Source organism: Melanerpes formicivorus, unplaced genomic scaffold, assembly GCF_026170545.1.
Source record: "Melanerpes formicivorus ecotype bairdi unplaced genomic scaffold, bMelFor1.0.p_v2 SCAF_2, whole genome shotgun sequence".
NCBI classification, from domain to species: domain Eukaryota; kingdom Metazoa; phylum Chordata; class Aves; order Piciformes; family Picidae; genus Melanerpes; species Melanerpes formicivorus.
In genome coordinates, this window is record NW_027142354.1 from 22,357,070 (window position 1) to 22,378,423 (window position 21,354).

Here is a 21,354-nt window from a genome sequence, read left to right on the forward strand (position 1 = left end):
TTCCTATTTTGCTATACCTTTTTTGTATCAAAACTGAAGAGAATGTAGAAGTCTTTTTCCATTTTTTGGGGGGATTTACTTCTTTGTTTAGTATACAACTGATAAATCTCTCCTCAGGATCAGAAAGCAGAGTAAAATTTCAGTGAGTGAATGTAAAGCAAACTAAGTTCTAATCAAAGGACGATAACAATCAGCCCCTTTACTGATTGCTTCTTTTATATGCATTGGATTGAAATGTCCATCATTCCTTATATTTCAGACCACTGACTAGCTGTGTAAAGGTGAGAATGATAATGCAGTTAACTGGTCCGATATGGAACAAGCAGTTTCAATAGTTTCTTCCTTTACTACCATCCACAGAATCCAAATATTTTCTCTTCAGTTTGTTCTGAATTGCGTATGACCTTGGTGCTTCATAGTGTTGGGTTTTTAGGACTTTGATCTTAGTTTGTTCAGTGGCAGTTATTGATTTACCCAAATTCTGAACATCTCTAATGGACACTGGACAATAAAGTTCAAAGTCAGTATTTTGTTGAAAGTGTTGCAAAACCAAAATCAGTCTGTCACTTACATGACAAATACTTGCTGATTTATTTGTATGTATGCATATGCAATGTATGCATACACATTTCCATGTTATATTTTGTAAATGAAGAAAAAAGATACCTCAGGTTTCTGGATTTTTTCAGGATTAGTGAATCAATAATAAAAATTTGAGTAGGACACAAGTATTCAATATGTCTGTCTTTGAGCAGATTATGGTTGTTGTCCAATACCCTATAACTAAAATTCAGTAAGCATATGATAATGCCATCATTTACTAATTTTCCACAAACATGTAAATATTCTCCCCAGTTCTTCCATCCCCAGTCTGTGAGTTCACTTGCATCATGTCTTGTGATGAAGTCACAGTTACAGGCACCATCACGGTAGCTATCAGTTGCTGGCTAGTGGCAAACCACTCTCTGAATACAGTTGATAGTAAGGAAAAAACAGATCATTCTATAGTAATAATTTAATATGATGTAGGGAATTTTGATTTCTTGCAATATTTTCTGTGAGGAGAGAGGAAGGGAAAATTACTCCTAAAATGGCATCTGAAATCACTGCATACTTCTGAGCTTAGCTGCAAGAGCACAGGTGTGTTGCCCAAAACAGATCTCCTCCAATAATCATAGAATTCTTTAGGCTGGAAAAGACCTTTCAGAATGAGCTCAACAGTTAACCCAGCCAGATCTTACTGAAAACAGGAAAAGTGTGCAGGGGGGAAAGACCACACCCACTTAAGTAGCGTAGAATCAGTAATTCTTAATGCTTCTGCTCTATTATCTGAGCAATTGTGTAGGGTTAATTGATTTAAATTATTTTTTTCTTGAGTTTTATTTCATCGTTACAGTCAATAGTAGGCTTTATTTTGTCCATTTTAGTAGTGGACCTTTAAGATGTCTTAAAATAATTCCCTTTAAAATGACAGAGGAATGCATCCCTTTTAGTATTTTGGGGGATATTGGTATTGGAATCAAATTTTAGTTGGTGACTAACTTTTAATTCCCTTCCTTTTATCTTCAGGTATGGCTTTCCCAACGAAAGGCTAAGAATTCAAGAACGGTCTTAACTGATCCTTCATCAGATCTGAATTTTAACAAATGCTTAGTTTCAGCAGCCTTGAAAAAGCTTGGCCTAGCAGTCAGTGACTTACTTGCACTTTTTTGCACATAGATTTTAAATAAAATAGTGCTATTAATTTGGATTAGCTCCTATTACAGAGTAGCTGTAATTTATGAGTGTATAGTAGTATACTGACTGCTAAGTGTTCTATATAGTGTTTGCTTTACTAATCACCTAATTCATTGCAGTTCATACTTATTGACTTAAAGTTTAAAATCACAATCTGTAGGCTTGAAGAATTGCTTTACAACTTTTTTTTTTTTGTGGTAGAACTGGAAGTGATCTTAAGGTTAGCAAATAATTGTCAGTATTAAAAGATGGCATTATTTAAAATAGTCCTGCTGCAGAAAGGCACTTCAGTGAATATGTGACTAGTAAAGCTTCTGTGCTTGGGTCTAATAGATTTCATGAAATACTGTAATTTTTTGGGATTGTAAATGAATGGATTAAACACGTTAAGGCCAGGATGTTTAAAATAAATGCAATATTAATCTGCACAGATAAACTTCCTTTTGAGATTAAGATTTGAAACTGCTGTGCCTTAACTTGTTGCTTTTTCTTAAAATGAACTTTTGTAGTTAATGGTCATTTAAATCCATTTTGATAAACCTGCTGTTAATGTTTTATTTGAATGTTTTCTAACTTTTGTCTTGGTAATTGCAATTTAACTAGGTGCGGTGGCTACTAAAGTTCGAAGGCACGATATGCGTGTCCATCCTTACCAAAGGATTGTGACCGCAGACCGAGGTTAGTTTAGTTCTGCAGTTCTTGTTTGTAAGAAGTGCTTTGAGTGTACATGAGATTTGCAACACCACAGCTGGTTAACCAAATACACTGTTTTGACCTATTTGTTATTTTCCCCCCAAATCTGAATAGTTAATGTTTTAGAGCTTTGGGAATGTTTGTGGTTTTAAAAACATTTCATAAATCTCAGCTTTCCCAGCTCAATTAAATATATAAATTTTGTGATACATTTAATATAAGGGCTGTAACTGATTCCCTTGTAAAAGCTATTTAAAGAACCATCTGCATCAAGGAACACTATTAATTCAGTGCTACAATAATTAATTTGGTCGTATTCTCTCCCCTCTCCCCCCCTTCCTGTAATTTGTTCTTTTAATTGGTGTGGAAATATCAGATTGGTGTTGCAAAATAAAATGAATGGGTGATTGCTTAATGAGAAAGACGTAAAGGAATAAATGCCTCCTGTCTGTGTCTGGAGAAATCTGAAGATTTAGGTTCCTTTTTTTTCCGATACACTTTTGAGCCACTGTACTGTATATTATGAGGAGGATGCATGTTCTCAGATACCTGACTGAATTCAGAAAGGTAAGGGCTGTGAAGATAATTCAGAAGTTGTTTGAGTTTGAATTACTGAGGGTAGGGAGTATGTTTTGGTTTTTTTGCCAAAATCTGTTTCTTTATATTTGCCTTTTGCTGCTAAAATGTGTAACCTGAAGGAGAAGCAACTTTTGAAGTCCTGTTGGTGAGATGACATCCAATATTTGGGCATCTCTCTTTAATCCTTGAATGGAAAGTAAATCTTCATTTTTCTCCTTTTCCTCAAGTGTAATGCCTTTGGACCCCTGAATGAAGCATTTAAATTTATTGAGAAAAGTGTTATTTTCGGTTTATTGACATTGGCTGGGAAGCAATGTTTGGGATGGATTCTTATCCCATCTCTATTGCTGATTCACTGTGGGTTTTGGCAAGTCATTTTAGCTCTCTCTGTGTGTTTTCCCATCTGTAAAATAAGAATAATAATACTTCCCTACCTCACAGGGGTGTTGTGGGGTTCTTGTTTCGTACAGGGCTTTGAGGATGCAAAGCATTACATGCCAAGTATTATTATTCTGCTCACATCAGTCACTGATGTGCGGGCTTCCATGATATTGTAATATTCAAAAGCCAAATTCAGGTGACAGATCTGACATCTCCTAACATTGAGTACACTTCACTTCTCACAACCTTCCATAAATTAACTACAGAAAACAATACAGATTACAGTCAATAGAATAAAGAGGGCTCTCCTGGATATTTGCTATATTTACATAACACTTTTTCATATGTTCTTATGCTTTACAGAAAGCGTAAAGCTGGTATGACACTAAAGTTTTCTAGAAGATTGTTTTGTTCTTTTATATCACTGCATATTATTTACAGCCCATTGGCTTGTTCTCATTTCTTGAGAACTCTTCAGTTGGCAGAAGGGTATAATCAGAATAAAGTTGTGGCCCGTGTTTACCAAAAACCTATCTCTGTCAAGAGTAATTGGTGGTCAGGATTTGGTTGTCTTTGAAAGTAGTACAACCTAATGTTACAAAATTCAGGTTGTGCTAACGGTCTTTCATAATCTGGACTGGTAGTTTCAGGTGGCTGGCCTTTTATTTAATTAGGTATTTGCCTGAGACAACAAGTAAATACAGTGACAAAGCATAGAAAGGGGAAGTACCAATTCGTAGTTCAAGTTCATCATTGTATTGTTTTCCCAACAAGAGGTCTTGAGTATTATGTGAAGAACCTAGATCTTCCATCTGGGTCAGTTATGTAATTGTAATTAATTATGGGTGTCATTTCACCTTTTAAGCTACAGCCATTTTCTGATAATATAATACTCATCTCTAGCAATAGTGGAAGCCTTAAGTAGATAAATGCACATGGCTTGTGTTCTATGAAAGAAGTCATGCTTCTTGCTTTTAGCACAAAAACCATGCTGATATTTCAGGAGAATGTTATTTTAGTCTTATCTAAATAATCCCAGTGTGTCTTAAGAAATGTAAACCAAGTTAATTTTACAACTGTATTTTCTTGTATTTTGAAGTTGTAATTTTAGATTATTGCTGCACAGATTTAACAGTTTCACAAAAGGTTTGGAAGACAACTTGGCTCAACAGAGTTCAGTTCACAGTTTACTGTTCAGTTTCCTTTAATGTGCTAGTACTATGTTGTAGAATTAAAATATTATTGGTATTTACCTTAGTCACCTATTTAGTTGTTCTGTCACCAATATCATTCTCCAGGTTTAGCCATGAAAAACAATGTCAGCAAACCGAAACACTTTTTTTTCAGTGCAGAAACTTTTTTTTAATTGTGAAATGTCACTGAATCTATATCTGCATTCATTGGGTCTAAAGTGGGCTTTTTGGTTTGTTTTTGTTTTCTTTTGTTTGGTTGGGTTTTTTTTAAATTCTAAATTGACTTTCAGATGACCTTGTAGTACTACTGCATTCACTTTTTAAATAGGTTTTATTCTTTGCATAGGTATGGTTGATTTATTTTTTTTTTTTACAGATAAGCACTGCATTTAAAGTAAGAATCCCCAAACATTTAAATGTTTTATTCTTACAACTAAGCATTTAGAATTGGTGAGGGGTTGAAAAATATAGCTAATTTTAACTCAGAATAAAACCCCAGTTTATAAGTAATACAAAATTGAATTTGATGCATATAACAAAGAGACTGACTGATTTAATTGTAATAAACTGTAAATGGTGTTGCACAGTTGACAAACCTGTGTGTACTGTAGAAGGCCAGAGACTTGGCAGAGGATGTATCACAGGTGTACTAGTATTTTTAAGAGGTAGCTTGCTTTGATTACAAACACCACCAGAAATATTAATGCTGAGAATTTTCTTGAATGTTTTATACAAAACAACAGTCACATAATTTATATATAAATTTTAATACCACTTAATCAAAATTTTAATCAGTACCAGAATGCTTTAAGAGTCTGTTTCTAGTATACCTGTAAAGTGGTGAGATTGTGCCACATAAAATATTTATTTTTGCTTGGTTTTGAAACATCTGTTTCAATTCAAATAAATCCCACTTAGCATGAATCTGAAAAAAAATCAGGGAGTATATGGTCTCATTGATGTTACAGTAATAATTTTTTTGTAGTTTTATAAACTGTATCCTAAATGATAGGCCATTTTTATTATGTGAAAGTAAAACAACCCACAAGAAAGATTGCTAAACCAATGCTGTCTGTGAATTTCACACCTACTGGACTTCTTTTTATATAATGGCACAAACCTGACTTTGCACTGAATGCCTTTCTCACTTTTCGTCTCCTCTGCCTTAGTCAAAATGGCAACAGTACAAAAACTTCTATCAACCTCAGAATTTATGAGCTATAATTAAGCTGTTGAATGAGTCTTAAAATATTTTTTAAGAAATAAAACTCATACTACTGTTAAGTGGACCAAGTTTGGTGAAGGAGAATGTGAGAGAATGATTAAAGAAGGAGCAGCTCAAGAGCATTGGGAATGATAACTTTCCACTTGAGAACTTTTTTATGTTTTACTGTAATTTGTTTGTGGTTTTGGGGTTTGTTTTGTTTTGTTCTTTTGGGTTTCTTTTTTTGTTGGTTTTTTTTTTTTGTTTTCAAAAGAAAATAGTATTTACAGGTGGCTTCTTTTAAAATATAAAATATAAAGCAGGAATGTATATGAAATGTCAGATTTTATTGTATTTGCAGAGTATTAGCCTTGAAAATGAATAAAGAGAGCTGTTTGTAGTTTTAAAATGCCTTATTAGTATCAATTAGATATTTTCTCTATTTTTTGATGTACTTAGAGCTTTTTAAGTATAGACTTTAAAATGGCAGGACTTTTACAGTGTTTACATGCAAGTGCATTTTTTAAGTGTCCTATATGTGTAAAATAGTATTTTGAACAGGGAAGTGCTGGCTAAAGTAGCAGGCTGAGCACTTTCCTGGTTCCCATGATGATGCCTACATTGCTAGACTACAGTTTAGTATTGCTTTGTATCATGAGGCCAAGAAATTCCATGTTGTTTGTAAATAGAATAAATGAAAGGCAATAAAAAATTTATTGAACAAAAAACCTTTGTTTGGCCCATAGTTTGTTGAACCAAATTTTTTCTCTAAATCCAGGATTTCTTAGATGATTACTCCATTCTTTTAACAACCAGTTATTAATAATCACATCCATCATTAATAGTTGCTTTAATGCTTGCACCTGGGGAAATACTAATGCTTAATAGCAGTCAGATACTGATGCTGTGCACTGACTGTTGTTCCAGAAATCTTCTACCTAGTTCCAAAACTGTTTGTTGTTTTTCATTTTCCAATTTCCTTCATCGACTGCTACTAACCATTAGTCATTAGTTGTATTTTATCTCTATTTCTCCTGTTAACCAGTTTTGTGGGAGCGGGCTTCTCCTTCACATGTCCAAATCATGATGGAGGGCTGTCATGATTTTATTGCAGTCTGTAGATGGTGTCAATCAGTATGTCAGAATTAAACATGCTTGGTTTTTTTATTAGTTGTGATTAGTTTTCATGTTGTCATTAAGCCGTCACTAGCTGGAACTAATCTCTTCTCTATCTTTTCTTTCTTTTTTATTTTGGTTGTTTTTTTTGTTTGTTTGTTTTGTTGTTTTTTTGGTTTTGTTTTTTTTGTTGTTTCTAACCACCCAGCCGCCACCGGCAACTAACCTATGACCTTCTGACCTCTGAACTCTTCACCCAATGATGACCTGACCATGCCTGCCTGCTGATCAGTTAACTGGTAAACGCCTTTGCTTGCCTGTCTTCAGTGCAGCGAGCTGGGGCACTTGTCCGTTCGTCTTACCATCTAACAAAACAGACAAAGAAATTGTTGTCCTCCAACTCCGCTTTTTGTTGTTCTCCTGTTTGGGTGAAGGTGGTTCTAGAACCTGCACTGAATAGTAGTAAAGCAATAAGGTCCAACTCATCCCTCCGCACTGATCATCCTCTAGTGTCCCGCCCCAAGCGAACGGTAAGGAGGCCTCGCACGAGATGGAGACAGATGTCCCTTAACTACCCGATGACAGAGGCAGTTACTGTGAGAGACTTCTAGGAATATTTTTCTTCTCAAACAAAAAAAAAAGAAAAAAAAAAGAAAAAAAAAGTAAAAAAAAAAAAGTCAAAGCTCTCTCTGAATGTACTGTGTGATGATGCATCATGCATGAACCTTTGGTCAGGGATGTCATTGGGGAAGGGATTCCAAAAAAGTATTCAAAATTTGATATGCTGTTTAGTCACTGCTCATGCCCTTAAAGGGCGGGAGCTGCAGCCTTTTATCTATTGCCTGCCAAATCGGACGTTTTAAAGGAAAGTGTGCCATGAAATGCAGATTATGATGACTTTTCAGAACTACGTTAATGCAGAGAACAAAACAGCAACACTATTGAAGCAAAATCTGAATTTAAATTATTTTAACTACACTTTAATCTCCTCAGAAGATTACGTGAGAACAAGGTACATGCATTATGTGTCACATTACTGGGCAAACTGTTCAAATATTTTTTTTAAACCTCCCTGTATAGAAAAAATTTCATTAAGGATGTAAAAGCCATGCTTGCCTATTTGCTGTATACATGTAATGAAATTGTAGATAAAGTGTAGTGCATTGAAACAAAATGAACAAAAAAGTAGATACTTTTACTATACAAGGGTGCTGGTGCAGAAAAAAATATATTTTTTGAAATGTAGCATTTTATACTTTCAAGTGTTATAAAAAAAAATGAAAAAAAGAACAAAGAAACCCTTTATTTCATTAAATGATTTTTTCTGGTGGTTGTCAAGAAACAAAAGACCAAAAGAGCCTTTTAGTCTTTCTTTTTTATTTTTTAAGTATTGGAATAAGTCTAAAGAAAAGGAAGTGCCTTATTTTCTTCATGGTCATTTAGTCAAATGTCTTGTATAATCAGCTTCTCCCTCAGACAAGTTACTGCATGCCACTCAGTCGCCCAGTATGTGAAAGAAGCTGTGAGGAAAGACAAATGATGAGTTGACCATATTAATTACCTGATTTTTGCCATACTAGTGTGATACAACTTTGCCAAAATCTCACTATGGAAAAATACTTGCTAAGTTGTCGTCAAACCAGCCCATCATTATTTCAGCCACTCTACTTTGTAAATCATAGCAACTGCTGTACTTGCGCAATGTAAACCAAAGGGTTCCGTGATACAGATTGTCTCATGCTGAAAGAGACTATTACCTGACAAATGTTTGTAGAGCTGGGAGTATGTAGGGTTTTTTCAGGGAGGGAGAGGAGTTTTCTTGATTTTGGTTGGAATAAATCAAACATCAAATATTATAGGCTTTGGCATCACCCAGAAAACTGATGTTCTGTCGATAATGAAATTGAAAGTGCTTAGCTAGTTTTCAGTTAGAGTCTGAGTGTGTCTCCAGTTTTCACAAGCAGCTCCTGCAGTGGCAAACAGCATGCAGATTACTTCTTTTTCAGCTCTTCTTTGACATTAGAACTGTCTACTGGCTTTTCTTTGTAAGATAAGCAGGAGAGGAGCATCAGCTAATAGATTGATGTCCAGCTATACTTAATTTTTAACCCTTATTTCCACATGAGATTCATATAGCTGGGCAAGTGCAAGAGCTGAAGCTGTTGAACGCACAGTATTTAATTCTGAAAACATTAAGTATTACTTTGTATGGGGCTCAGTACTATACTTGGCAAATATCAGGTGATAACTATTCCTCTCATGTCAACTTATTCTCCTCCTGCAAATCTTCACAGCTTCCAAACGAAAGGTCAATAGTAAGCTAAGAGGGCTTACATTTTTAAGCACCTGCATGGTGACTTCATCTAACATCTTGTCTCACCTGGAAATGATTATCAGTTTATTTACTATGCAATAGACATTCATCCTTCCGTATTCATCTAGCTTTTTGTTTATTGTGCCACTGGCTTTGTCTTCCTGTTACACATACAGTTGTGTTGATTAAGTACTTACAGTATATGCTGTGCCATTTTGATTTTATTTTGGTTGGTTGGTTGAATAAACTTGCGACACTCTAACATTTGAGGAGGGATTTGCTAAAACAATACCAGTATTTGATCCAGTTTCATCTCAACTATGATAAAACCTGGACATTTTAGATGTTTATCAAAGGTCTTTTACTGGGGGGAGGGGAAGTGTAAGAAATAGATGTGTGACATGTGAAAGTAATGTTTGCTCTGAACAAACTTTTGAAAACTTAGTTGACAAAATTTTGGATCAGCTTAAGGAAAAAAAAAAAGCATGACTTCTGAAATCTCTGAATGCCTTGGTTCTCAGTATTATCATTCTTTAATGACTTTTTCTTTATTAAAGTAAGTAGTTTTAAGACTTCTTTCTGACAGTATTATGTAATTTTTTTAGAGTGGGTAGATGGGAGTGTCGCTTGTATGTAACCGTACAGATGACATGTATTTGTCTATTCTTTATTATCTTAGTAGTTTCATGCTATGTATGTACCATAACCAACCTATTGCCTATGAGAAACATGTAAGATAATGTATTTACAGCCATTGTTACAAGTTTATAATGTATTTTTCTATCTTGTTTTATATGTATGTTATATAACATTCAAAAGAATTTTTTTCCTGATTGAGAAAAAAAGGATACAAAATGCAAAACCCACGATTTTGATAACTGAAAAATTGCCAATTGTTTTGCAGTACTTTATTATATTGGGAGTGTTGTCTTTCTTGGGTTTTAGTTAGCTACTGGATGAATACATTAGACATATTTGGGTTTTAGTTGGGTTTTTACATAGCTTGCATTTTAATTCTTTGGTTCTTTGCTGTTTCTATTAACCCATAGCATTATTTTAATAAATGTTATAATACCAACCTACTAACTCTGGACTATGTCTGTTTATTAACCATTATATGTTTAATTGAAGTTAAAAATAAAGACGGAAGAATGTAAAGTCTTGAGTTACTGGACTAACCCTGAAGAACGTGACCACAGATAACACAACGTGACTTGTTTTTATGTTGTTTGTCGGCTGACATTCTGCACACTACTGTTAAACTGGCTTTGGTCATTCTGGCCTTTTACCTTGGGGAATAGGTGCCAGTGGAAACGGGAACAAAGTAGCATTTTTCGAGGCATTCTTGTAGAGTCTTGCCACTTGCCTTTCAGCATCTGCATTACTAATTCCACACTTTCTTTTTCTTTCTCTAAAATAATGACTCTCTGCTCACAGCAAAAGAGCAAAGATTCCCAAGCGTATTGGTAAATTGTAGCAGTGTACAGAAACCAGTTTGATTCTTTGTTGAACCATTCAGAAACAGCAGTTAATCTTAGAGTAATCTGACTTGTTGGTTTTGGCAACTGATTGACTGTTGCATCATGTGACATTTCTAAGCACAAAATACTTCTGGACAGAATTAGCATACAGTGAAATACAGACTCCAGGGCTTTTCCTTGCCAGAAGTGCCTTATTTTCTTCAGTGTTTGGGGGGTTTCTTTGTTTTGGGTTTGGGTTTAGTTGTTTGGGTTGTTTTTTTTTTTTTAGATCTGCTATAGTCTACAAGTATTGCCTAGCTCAGGGGAGTACAGTTTCTGTAAGCCAGAGGTCAAACTGGATCATTTCTTAATGACTGCAGAAGATACAAAAATAGACCTTTCACTAAATTACCAAGCAACAGCCATTTCGAATTCCAGGGCTGCCTTTATGTGATCTTTCTCCCTGTGGATGACTGTAGGAACATGAATGCAGGGAATTTAAATGGTGAAAATGCTGTTTTGAATACACATCTATGCAAATAATTTTTTACAGAAACATTTCTCTTTCTTAGAGTTTCTTCTGTCTGAGGCTCTCTTACATATCCTGGGTCATCCCCCTAGATCTGTAATCTTAAGTGGATGGTAATTATGACTAATGTCAAGGGAGATCCTCTATGTAGATAACTTCAGGTATCAACAGTTCTTGTGAAAGCCTATTATTTTTTCTTGTAGATAGTAAAAAATTCAGATGAGGAGGCTTTGCATCTGTTGAAATGCCTTTAATTTATGATGTTTTAATCTACTTATCTTGAAGTCCATTCAATATAAAACTTTAAGAGTTCTCAGTATTGCTAGTAAAACTGCTAATAAAATAGAATGCATCTTTATGGAACAAAATACTCTAGCTCTGAAGAAAATGTTAATTTTCTAATGGCATGTAGCTCTCTTTTATGAAAACATAGATACAACTGAAATAATGCATTTAGAATAGGTTCACTTGTGCAGACCTTTTTTTCTTTTTTTTTTTTAATTTAACAGATCATCAGATCATAAATGTGTTGTTAACCTAAAAATCAACCACAGACAGATGATAAAAAAATACAACAGAAAACATCAGGACCTTTTGATTGGATAATGGTACAAGTGTAATTTCAAAGCCAATAATTTCTACTCCTAAAGAATTTTGTCAGAGACACACATGAAAACTCTGTGAAGTACTCTCTCATTTAGGTGAAACTACTCAGATGGGACAAAAGATAAGTATTTTATATTGAAGAATACTTCTATACACAGAACTTAAAAGAGCCTTTCAAAGTAGAACGTGAGCAATGCTATCTATTTCTGAAAAGTGAACTTGTACCAAAGTACAACAAATGTTGTTTCTCTGAGAGTATTTTTTAATGTGTTCTCCATCAGAGTGTATTTCATGGAGAGTCTTCAGGGATGTCTTTAGTATGTTTTTGATGAGCAGCATATACTGAAAATACAGATATTTTACTTGAACATACCTTCCAAAAGTAAGTCCAAAATCTGCATGTAATGGATTGCTTATTCCCAGCTTGTACTCTTGCTTTATAAAGGGTTCTGCCCTGAAAATATAGGAAAACATTAAAGTGTCTTGCAATCCGTTAAGAAACTGCTTTATCTTAGGGGAAGCATGAGTATACCAAACTTAATTCTTTGGGTAAAAATAGCAGTCATCATAAACAGCACATTGTACAGATTGGAATTCGAGTAAGACATTCCTAAGGTTGGAAAAACATAATTGTTACTGGAATTTCAATTTTTATATTAGTGTATTTGATGTATTTTGCTAAAATACTATTCAAATAACACATGAACCGTAACCTTACCACATGGTAATCAATGCGGAATCAAACTGGTTAACAGAAGTAGTGCTCTTCCTTCTATGTGCCTGTGCACTAATTGCAGGTGCTATGGTTCTGCATAGGAGGTGGGTATTAGGCATGGCAGGCTGCAGTGGCAATTTCTTGGTGCCAGTAGTTCAGATGTCTGTCTTTGACAACAGATGAATTGGGAGGAGTCTGATTCTTAAGGCAAAGATAACTGAGATCTGGAACAGAAGAATTAATTGAAAAAAACAGCAGCAAGACAAAATATATATCCATACATCCTTCAACTTGTATTATAGCAGTTTGTGTGAAACATTCAAGGTTTTGTTTTTGTGCAAAATAATGTATTCTGAGGGGAAAAAAGAAACAAACCATGGACATTGCCAAAACACATGTAAATAAAACATCATTTATAACTGTACATTGTGTGCAATAAAGTAACTGGAAAGAATGCATGTACTTTATCCTCAAAAGCAAACTGACAGCTCTCAAAGCTGTAGCTATAGTTTTATTTTCTGAAAAGTTAAGTTTTATTCTGTACCTAAAGAGCAGAATAAAGAATGTACATTTTTCACACTTCAATTTTCATTAGTGCTTTTAGCAGTGTTGTGAAAGATGTTAATTGTTCGAAAGGCTTAAATTGTCTGATTACCAGGGCATTTTCTGCTGAACAGCTTCTTCCTGCATGTGCCGTTGTGTGCAACTCTGAAGTGAAGCGAGTGTGCATTAGGTATCGTAAACATGCGGTACACATTTTTAATATAGATTTGTGGAGTCACTGATTCTATAAATTTCTTAAAACATAGCCAAGGGATTTTGATGTTATTGTACTTCTGTAAGCATCACTGTTACAATTATTTGATGTAAATAAGGAAGAGGACTGCTATTTTGTAGTAAAACTAACATACTGGTTTGGCGGAGGGAGGTTCTGGTTACTATAGGAAATTAAGGTAATGAATCTGCTATGCTGCTTGTACAAATCTAGTGAGGGCCAATGGCATCCTGACCTGCATTAAGAACAGTGTGGCCAGCAGGAGCAGGGAGGTCATTCTGCCCCTGTACACTGCACTGGTTAGGCCACACCTCGAGTACTGTGTCCAGTTGTGGGCCCCTCAGTTTAGGAAGGATGTTGACTTGCTGGAGCGTGTCCAGAGAAGGGCAACGAAGTTGGTGAGGGGCTTGGAACACAAGCCCTATGAGGAGAGGCTGAGGGAGCTGGGGCTGCTTAGCCTGGAGAGGAGGAAACTAAGGGGTGACCTTCTTGCTGTCTACAACTACCTGAAGGGAGGATGTAGACAGGCAGAGGTTGGTCTCTTCTCCCAGGCAGCCAGCACAAGAACAAGAGGACACAGTCTCAGGCTGCGCCAGGGGAGGTTCAGGCTGGAGGTCAGGAGGAAGTTTTACACAGAGTGATGGCCCATTGGAATGGACTGCCTGGGGAGGTGGTGGAGTCGCCATCACTGGAGGTGTTCAGGAGGAGACGTAACAGGGTGCTTGGTTTCATGGGTTAGTTGATTAGGTGGTGTTGGATGATAGAATAGAGTAGACCAAACCAAGTTGGAAAAGACCTTCAAGATAATCGCTTCCAACCTATCATCCAACACCACCCAGCCAACTAAACCATGCAACCAAGCACGCTATCAAGTCTTATTCAAAATTAGTTTCAATGGTGATTCTTAACAAATTGGTGGCATATAGTCATAGCTGACCTAGCTTTAATGGTGGTAGTTCATAGAATATGGAGATGCTATTTGGTGTGTGCCACTCGAGGAGGTAAAGCAGCCCTTGACATCTTTGCTGTTCCTCTGGATGCCAATGTAAGCACATCTGTGCTTTTGCAGTCCTGGGCACAGTTTAATTTGCTCTGCCATCTTTGGCTGCACTTTGTAAACTTCTTCCTTCATGCATCTAGATCCCTAGAAAACGGAATTGTGGTAATCTTCTTTGCCTCTTGCATCAATTCAATAATACCTGGTTATTATCACCTTCATACTTAGAACTGCATTTATTGGTTATTAAAAGCTAGATGTGGAATTTAATGTCTGGAAAATTTATATCAACAGATAGTATTTTACTGCTGTTCTACCAGTGCTTTCCTAAATATTTTGGTATGTTCGTAGAGGTTGGCCTAATGTTGCTAGATGTCTCCTGAACATTTTTGCTAGTTAGTGTAGTTCCCTTGAGGAAATGCAAGCTTAAGCATTATCCATGTCAAAAAGATGAGAGGCATCCATTCCAAAGAGTGCACCAAGTCTTTCACTTTGACCTTCAGGCCCACCAACAAATAGAAAGAGATATCCAATTGTTTTCTTAGTTCACAAACAGTTAAAAATAGACAAATGACAGTCAGACCCTGTTGAGTCGACCTCTTCTAAAACTTATCAACCATAAGTAACCATAACTCCCAAAATACATGTTTTAAAGGTTTTTTAAAGAAAGTACCATAGCATGTGTTTGCCTTTTTAATTCCTGTCATGTTTTCAACATGTTATCTTCAGCAACAAGCACAAGCTAGTGGCACATCTCTCAACACTATCACATCGCAGCTCATTAGTAAACAAAGACTAAAATGTTATTTATTTATAAATGTTTTATGCAGATTAGGTACTAAGTAGAGAAATAACTTCTGTTAGTGAGGCATTCTCAGAATGCTGTGGATATTCTGTTCACTGAGAGTGGTCCTTCTGAAACAGGTGCATGAAGCAAGGAGGACCCCAAGTTCCCTTGTTGTAGGTCAGTCTTTCAGCAAGTAATTGTGGCGGTATTGCCTTTGGTTTGTTTTCATAATATCTATGAAAATCCATCTTTTGTATCCAGATTCTTTTTATATCATGAAAGGTGTATCGATTTCTACTTTAGCGGGACAGAGTTTTAAAGAGAAGTTATTAAAGCAAAAAGGCAGGTTATATGAGCAATAATATTGTAGGATGTGTGCTAATATACCATAAGAGTACTGGGATCTTTGTTTTGGAGTCTCGCTGTGCTATGTGCATTAGAAATGCGCAGTGTAAGAGCAGTGTAATGTTTATCTTGCTAGTTGCGTGCAGCTTTCCAACTGATTTCCAGACAAGGTGGTTTTCATGGGACTAAGAATGTTCAGAAGTAGTGAATTGACAAGATACTGCAAATTGTGGCTATGTCTTATGTCTTTTCACATGAAGCACAGCCTTTTGCAAAGGAAAAGTTTTAAGGTCTAGGCCTAAGATTTTAGGTAGTATATGGTTAAATTACAATGCAGGTAGAACAGTTTATTTGTTAGCCTACCTGCTAATCTCCAAAAGTTTAAACATTCGTTGCCAATTCAGAGATGTTCCTGCATGTTAATTGCCATGACAAAATTCACATGTGTGCTGCTCTAGTAAATCTCTGGATCATTTTATGGAGGGTGGATCCAGTACTGCAGAGGGGGCCACAAGGCCATTGCTTGCATGCTCTTGTGTGAATTTTCCAATCCAACCTTAGTGATGAGACAATTTTGATTCTTTCCATGAAAGGCAACAAATGAAGCAGATCTTCATCTTTGTTTCTGAGAGAAAATAGAAAATGTATGCTTCTCTGGACTGAAAGAAGATAAAGAATAACAGTAATGTCAGAGCTTTGAAGCCTGTCCTCAACAGATGAATAAAATTACTTTGGAATTTATATGAATAAAATTACTATGGACTCTATAGGAGACAAATGAGAGCCTCGTTGTCAAGAATCACGTGCTATGCTGACAAGAAGTTCATCAGAGACTGTAGGCTGGAATTTTAAGTGAAGAGAATTGAAATTCTCTCAGTCCTTGAATGAGTCCTGATAATGGCTGGTTTGCTGTAACTCCCTGCTATATTAAGCAAACTCGTTAATTTCTCTGTTGGAAATCTTTCCCTCCTTCAGCATAATTTGAATTTCATGTTCTTCTGAGGTTCTGCCCTGCCCACTTCTGTGCTTTCATACTTTTCATGGGCAAATTCTCCCTTCATTAGGCCAGGTGGCACAGTTCATTACTGGTATAGAAAGATTACAAGCAAGACTTCAGGTCTAAACCAGGATGTGCAAGTGTGACATTATATAAAAATTTTACTTTTTAACTTTTAAAAATATACATAACTCCATCCAAGCAGATGGAAGAGATATGTCTCAATGGTGAGGACACAAATCTTTACACTTGGAACACCTGGATTTGAGATGCTTCATTAATTAATGATGTTTAGCCTGGAGAAGAGGAGGCCCAGGGGAGACCTTATGCTCTCTACAACTACCTGAAGGTTGGTTGTAGCCAGGAGGGAGTTGGTCTCTTTTCCCAGGCAACCAACACCAGAACAAGAGGACATAGTCTCAAGCTGCACCAGGGGCAGTTTAGGCTCGAGGTGAGGAGAAAGTTCTTCACTGAGAGAGTCGTTTGCCATTGGAATGGGCTGCCCAGGGAGGTGGAGTCACCATCCCTGGAGGTGTTCAAGAGGGGATTGGACATGGCACTTGTTGCCATGGTCTAGTCATGAGGTCTGTGGTGACAGGTTGGACTTGATGATCTTTGAGGTGTCTTCCAACCTTGGTGATTCTGTGATTTTGTGTGAATCATCCAATTTTGGGCAGGACCCTTGCAGCCAAATCCACAAAAATCCCCACAGCTGCCTAAAGTGGGATTAGGCCTTATTCATATGTCAAAGTATGGAGTGTAATTACTTTCCTTTTATCTGAAAAGTTTTTTTCTTTTGTTCCATAAAACAAAAATCTCTCACTTTGTATTACCTGGAAGTGCTGGTGGACAGCAAGTTCTCCATGAGCCAGGGATGTGCCCTCAAGGCCAAGAAGGCCAATGGTGCATTAAGAAGAGTGTGGCCAGCAGGTCAAGGAATGTTCTCCTCCCCCTCTACTCTGCCCTGGTGAGTCCATACCTGGAATATTGTGTCCAGTTCTGGGCTCCCCAATTTAAGAAGGATAGGAAACTACTGGAGAGAGTGCAATGGATGGACGCAAGGTTGATTAGGGGACTGGAGCATCTGCATCTCTCATACAAGGAAAGGCTGAGAGACTTGGGGCTGTCTAGTCTAGAGAAGAGAAGTCTGAGAGGGGATCTTATTGAGACATATAAATATTTAAAGGGTGAAGGTCATGACAATAGGGCTGGGCTCTTCTCAGTGGTGTCCTGCGATAGGACAATTGGCCACGGGTGCAAACTAGAACACAAGAGATTTCACTTGAACTTAAGGAGAAACCTTTTTACTTTGAGGCTGACAGACCACTGGAACTGTCTGCCCAGAGGAGCTGTGGAGTCTCCTTCTCTGGAGACTTTCCAAAACACTTGTCAATGCCTTGCTGTGCAGCCTGATGTAGGTGTGCCTGCATTAGCAGGGAAGTTTTACTAGATGATCTCCAGAGGTCCATTCCAAGTCCTACTATTCTGTGGTACTGTGGTCTTTTGTCTGTTCATAGCGATATCAACAAAAAAGAAAACCCCTGGTGCTTGGAGATAATATACCTTCTTGAGAGCAGAGGATCAATAAATCCTTGTCTTTCAACCACACCCATAATAACTAGTTTAGCAGCTCAGCTGCCTGAGTATTTCTCTCTCCTCAGTGTGTAGTTGTAACTTAGCCTTTTGCATCCTCCAGCTACCCATAATAAAGCTCAGTGTTCTCAAGTATCTTTGTTGCTCTTGTTCTGAATCTTTGTACCTCAATTCCCCATTGGTGAAGTGAGGTTAACTGAGTTCCCCAGTAGAGTGTCAGCTGTGGATGACTGCATTCAAGACTGTGGAGTGCTTGAACAGTTCAATGCTGAGTGCTCTCAGGTATCATCACAGTGTTGAAGTGTCTTACAGTCTTGAATGCACTTAAATTATGTAAGCCAAACAAAAATAAAAAATTTAAAAAATAGTTGACTTCTTACTTAGTCACACCCACAGTGTGACTAAGATTGCACAATCTCATAGTTCAGCTGCGTTCTAGTCTCAGTCTATTATTACCCCAGTGAGTATCAGATGTGCTAGAGATCACTGTTTCTTGCTTTGTGTTCATAACTTTCTCCATCCTGCAGGCCCACTGTGGATGGACTGAGCTGTGTGACAGTTTTTCACAGCTGGCAAGTCCAAGGAAAAGTGAAGAGACAGAAATGCAGCTGCAGAGAACAGCGCTGCTTTGTTTCTTTACCAGTGGAATGTAGAAGCAGGGAATGGGGATTGCTCTCGAGACCCAGGAGAATAGGCCAAATGGGACAATATTGCAAGTCTGCTTGGTAGAAGTCAGAATTTCCTGGTACAACATGGGATTGTTAGTGTTGTCAGACAGCAAAATATCAAGGTTGTTTAATTTTTCTGCTGCCTTTTTGTATAATACCTATCTGCTCCAAGAACTCTTCCATGTTCACAGAACCTACTGCAGAGGAGCACGGAGATACTGTCACTGAGCTTTGTGTGTTGAGGTTGAACATCTTTGAGCTTTTGACTATAGCAATCCCCCTGCTCTCACAATACAGTGATGGTTTAACACATGCTGCCGTTTAGAAATCTAGATCTCTTGTAATACACAGTAAACTCAAAGGTCTGGATAAAGTTGCAGTGAGGTAGCATTCCTGTTAAACAAAGGTGCATAAGTCATTGAATATGGTAGAGGTTATTTATGACACACACCATCTCCATCTGAGAGTTGAACTCAAAAATCAAGGGGCTTTTAAAAAATCCACATTCAAGTGCTGCACGCTGCCTTTTTGTGTGTTTGTTAATATACTTCCTTGACACAAAAATAAATACACACCAGCTCTGTGCAATCATGTGATGTTCTGATTGTTCAGCTCTCAGGCTATCATAAGATTTTTGAAACTGGAATGCCTTAAAAAAGCAAACTTTGATGCAAGTTTGCAGCCTCACCCTTACAGCTGTAAATGGCTATATCTGGGATGCCGTCTCTGTAGTGAGCTTTCTGCTTGCTTCTGTTTTTGAGACAGAGCTCTGAGTTTCTCTAGCAAGAACCAGGGTCAGAAGGTAGATATAAAACAGAAAGATCTTATCAGCCATGCTACTAGTCACAGCAAACCCCAGTATTAGCTTATTTGTCTGTGGTCACACTCAACCATGTGCCAGCTGGCAACCAAACACTTTTGACCAGCCTTATATAGTGTAAAGTTGAGATGTGGGGATTTAGCTCCTTAATTGAGACTCTTCTAAGCTTTTATCTTTTGTGGTGGGTTGAAAATACCCCCCCAAAATAAAATTGCCAGACTAGCTCAGTTGGAAAGCAAATGAAGCTATATTTATAAGCACACTAAAATCTAGAAATATTAAATTCAATTAATATATTAAAAATACACAATTTTTACATACATTTACAATTTATAAACTACACAAGAACCCCCCTGGACAAAACCAGGGGGCTACTAATAGCTTCCCCCTCTCTGCTCCCTTCCCCCACCCTATACAACGTAAAAGAGAGAGAGAAGAGCAGAGAATAGCTTAGTAGTATTCAGCCACAAGAAGAATGCAGCCAGGGTCAGCAACAGCCAAGCAAAAGCACCAGCTAGTATCTGCTACAGTAAAAAGCTAAAAAGAGAAAAAGTTGGTTATCAGACCAATGGGATTATTCAGACCTTATCATTATTTTCCCTTTCACATCCAATGGTAATTGATTTACATTCTACCACTTTTCTACTCAATCTGTGGAAAATTTTTCTAGGCATCAGCCTAAAACTGCCACAATCTTGGCAAGCAACTGCATGTTATTAGTTGTTATGTACATCACTGTGGCAATAATACATTATATTACTGAAGTAGGACTTTCTCCTTCTCTGGATTTGTTTTCAGACTTACCTGTGTGAAGGAACCTTGAAATGAATGATTTCCACTCTGGCAAGCATCTGGTTTAAAACAAAAGTGAAACCGGTGAATGAAATAGTCAAACTTCTGACTCTTTAGGAGGGAGGGAAGCAGTAAATAATGTTGCCTTAGAGCAATTTCTCCTTTGTCATCCCTTTTCCTTTGCAGTTTGCTGTCACTAATCACTGTGAGCCACACTGTGCATGTCTAAGAATCCTTCACATGGAGTCAGTGGGGCTGCTCATGTGAGTAATTTGCAATGCATGCAGACAGGGCCATCAGGCCCTGTGCTATTAGACTCATTTCAGCTATAAATTCTCTGGGCAAGAACTTATATTTCTTGTCAGTAAAACACTGGTGCAATTCTAGTGCTGTGCCTTTTCCTTTCTGTTTCTTTTTTTTTGTTGTTTTGTTTTTTTTGGTTTTTTTTTTTCGTTCTGCAACTTCTCATTTCCGCTTACCTTTTTCTTCATGCACACAGAGCCCTGCAAGAATGAGAGCTGCAGCAGATCTGACAAGCAATGCTAATGTGCCTTGTTCTTCTGAAGGATGCCCCTTGGACAATTTAGCAATGTCATTCTGACTCTTGATGTTCGAGTCAAGAGCCTGATGGCTGATAGAAGGTTGGGAAAGGGAGATCACAATTGCACAGGTAGGATAAAAATTGTATCAGTGGCTGGTGGCAACAGGAGAGTCTAGTTGTGCTGGTGAGTCAGCCGAACCACTCGCTTCACTTGTTTATTCTAGCCACAGACAGACATGTGCAGGCAGGGAAAATTCCTAGCTTTGATTGTGTGGGAGGAAAGGACCTGCTTATGTTGCCACAGTAAACTGTTTGCTCCAAGTAAAATCTTATGAAGCATAATTGCCAAAATCCTGGGCTGAAATACTTCTGCTTAATCCTTTACACATTTTGCTCTTTTCACTGGGAGAAAAGTAGTCATCTATGGTTTGGGATTTTTTCCCCCAATTTAATTACCAGCTGTGTCTATAATGGGAATAATGGCAGAGAATCCAAAGTCTTCTGTCAGCTCT

The 21,354-nt window shown here is 37.2% G+C and overlaps 1 protein-coding gene and 1 long non-coding RNA gene across 10 annotated transcripts in view; one reads left to right on the forward strand and one right to left on the reverse strand.

The window, feature by feature from the left end:
* QKI (QKI, KH domain containing RNA binding) overlaps positions 1-10,299 on the forward strand; it is a 162,139-nt gene extending 151,840 nt beyond the window's left edge. For 5 of the 9 annotated variants that reach the window (XM_068152913.1, XM_068152920.1, XM_068152927.1 and 2 more), the window contains 2 exons: positions 2,341-2,415; positions 7,112-10,299. In XM_068152913.1, the coding sequence (XP_068009014.1) occupies positions 2,341-2,415; positions 7,112-7,128 (92 nt within the window). In that variant the 3' untranslated portion in view covers positions 7,129-10,299. The other 4 variants (XM_068152947.1, XM_068152954.1, XM_068152961.1 and 1 more) reach the window with 2 other exon arrangements.
* Positions 8,337-21,013, reverse strand: LOC137448458 (uncharacterized). The gene is made up of 5 exons (XR_010989097.1): positions 20,781-21,013; positions 20,314-20,360; positions 12,531-12,751; positions 12,186-12,266; positions 8,337-8,423 (listed from the first exon to the last, which is right to left on the reverse strand). It is a non-coding gene; the product is annotated as an uncharacterized lncRNA (long non-coding RNA).
* Between the last annotated feature and the right edge of the window lie 341 nt (positions 21,014-21,354).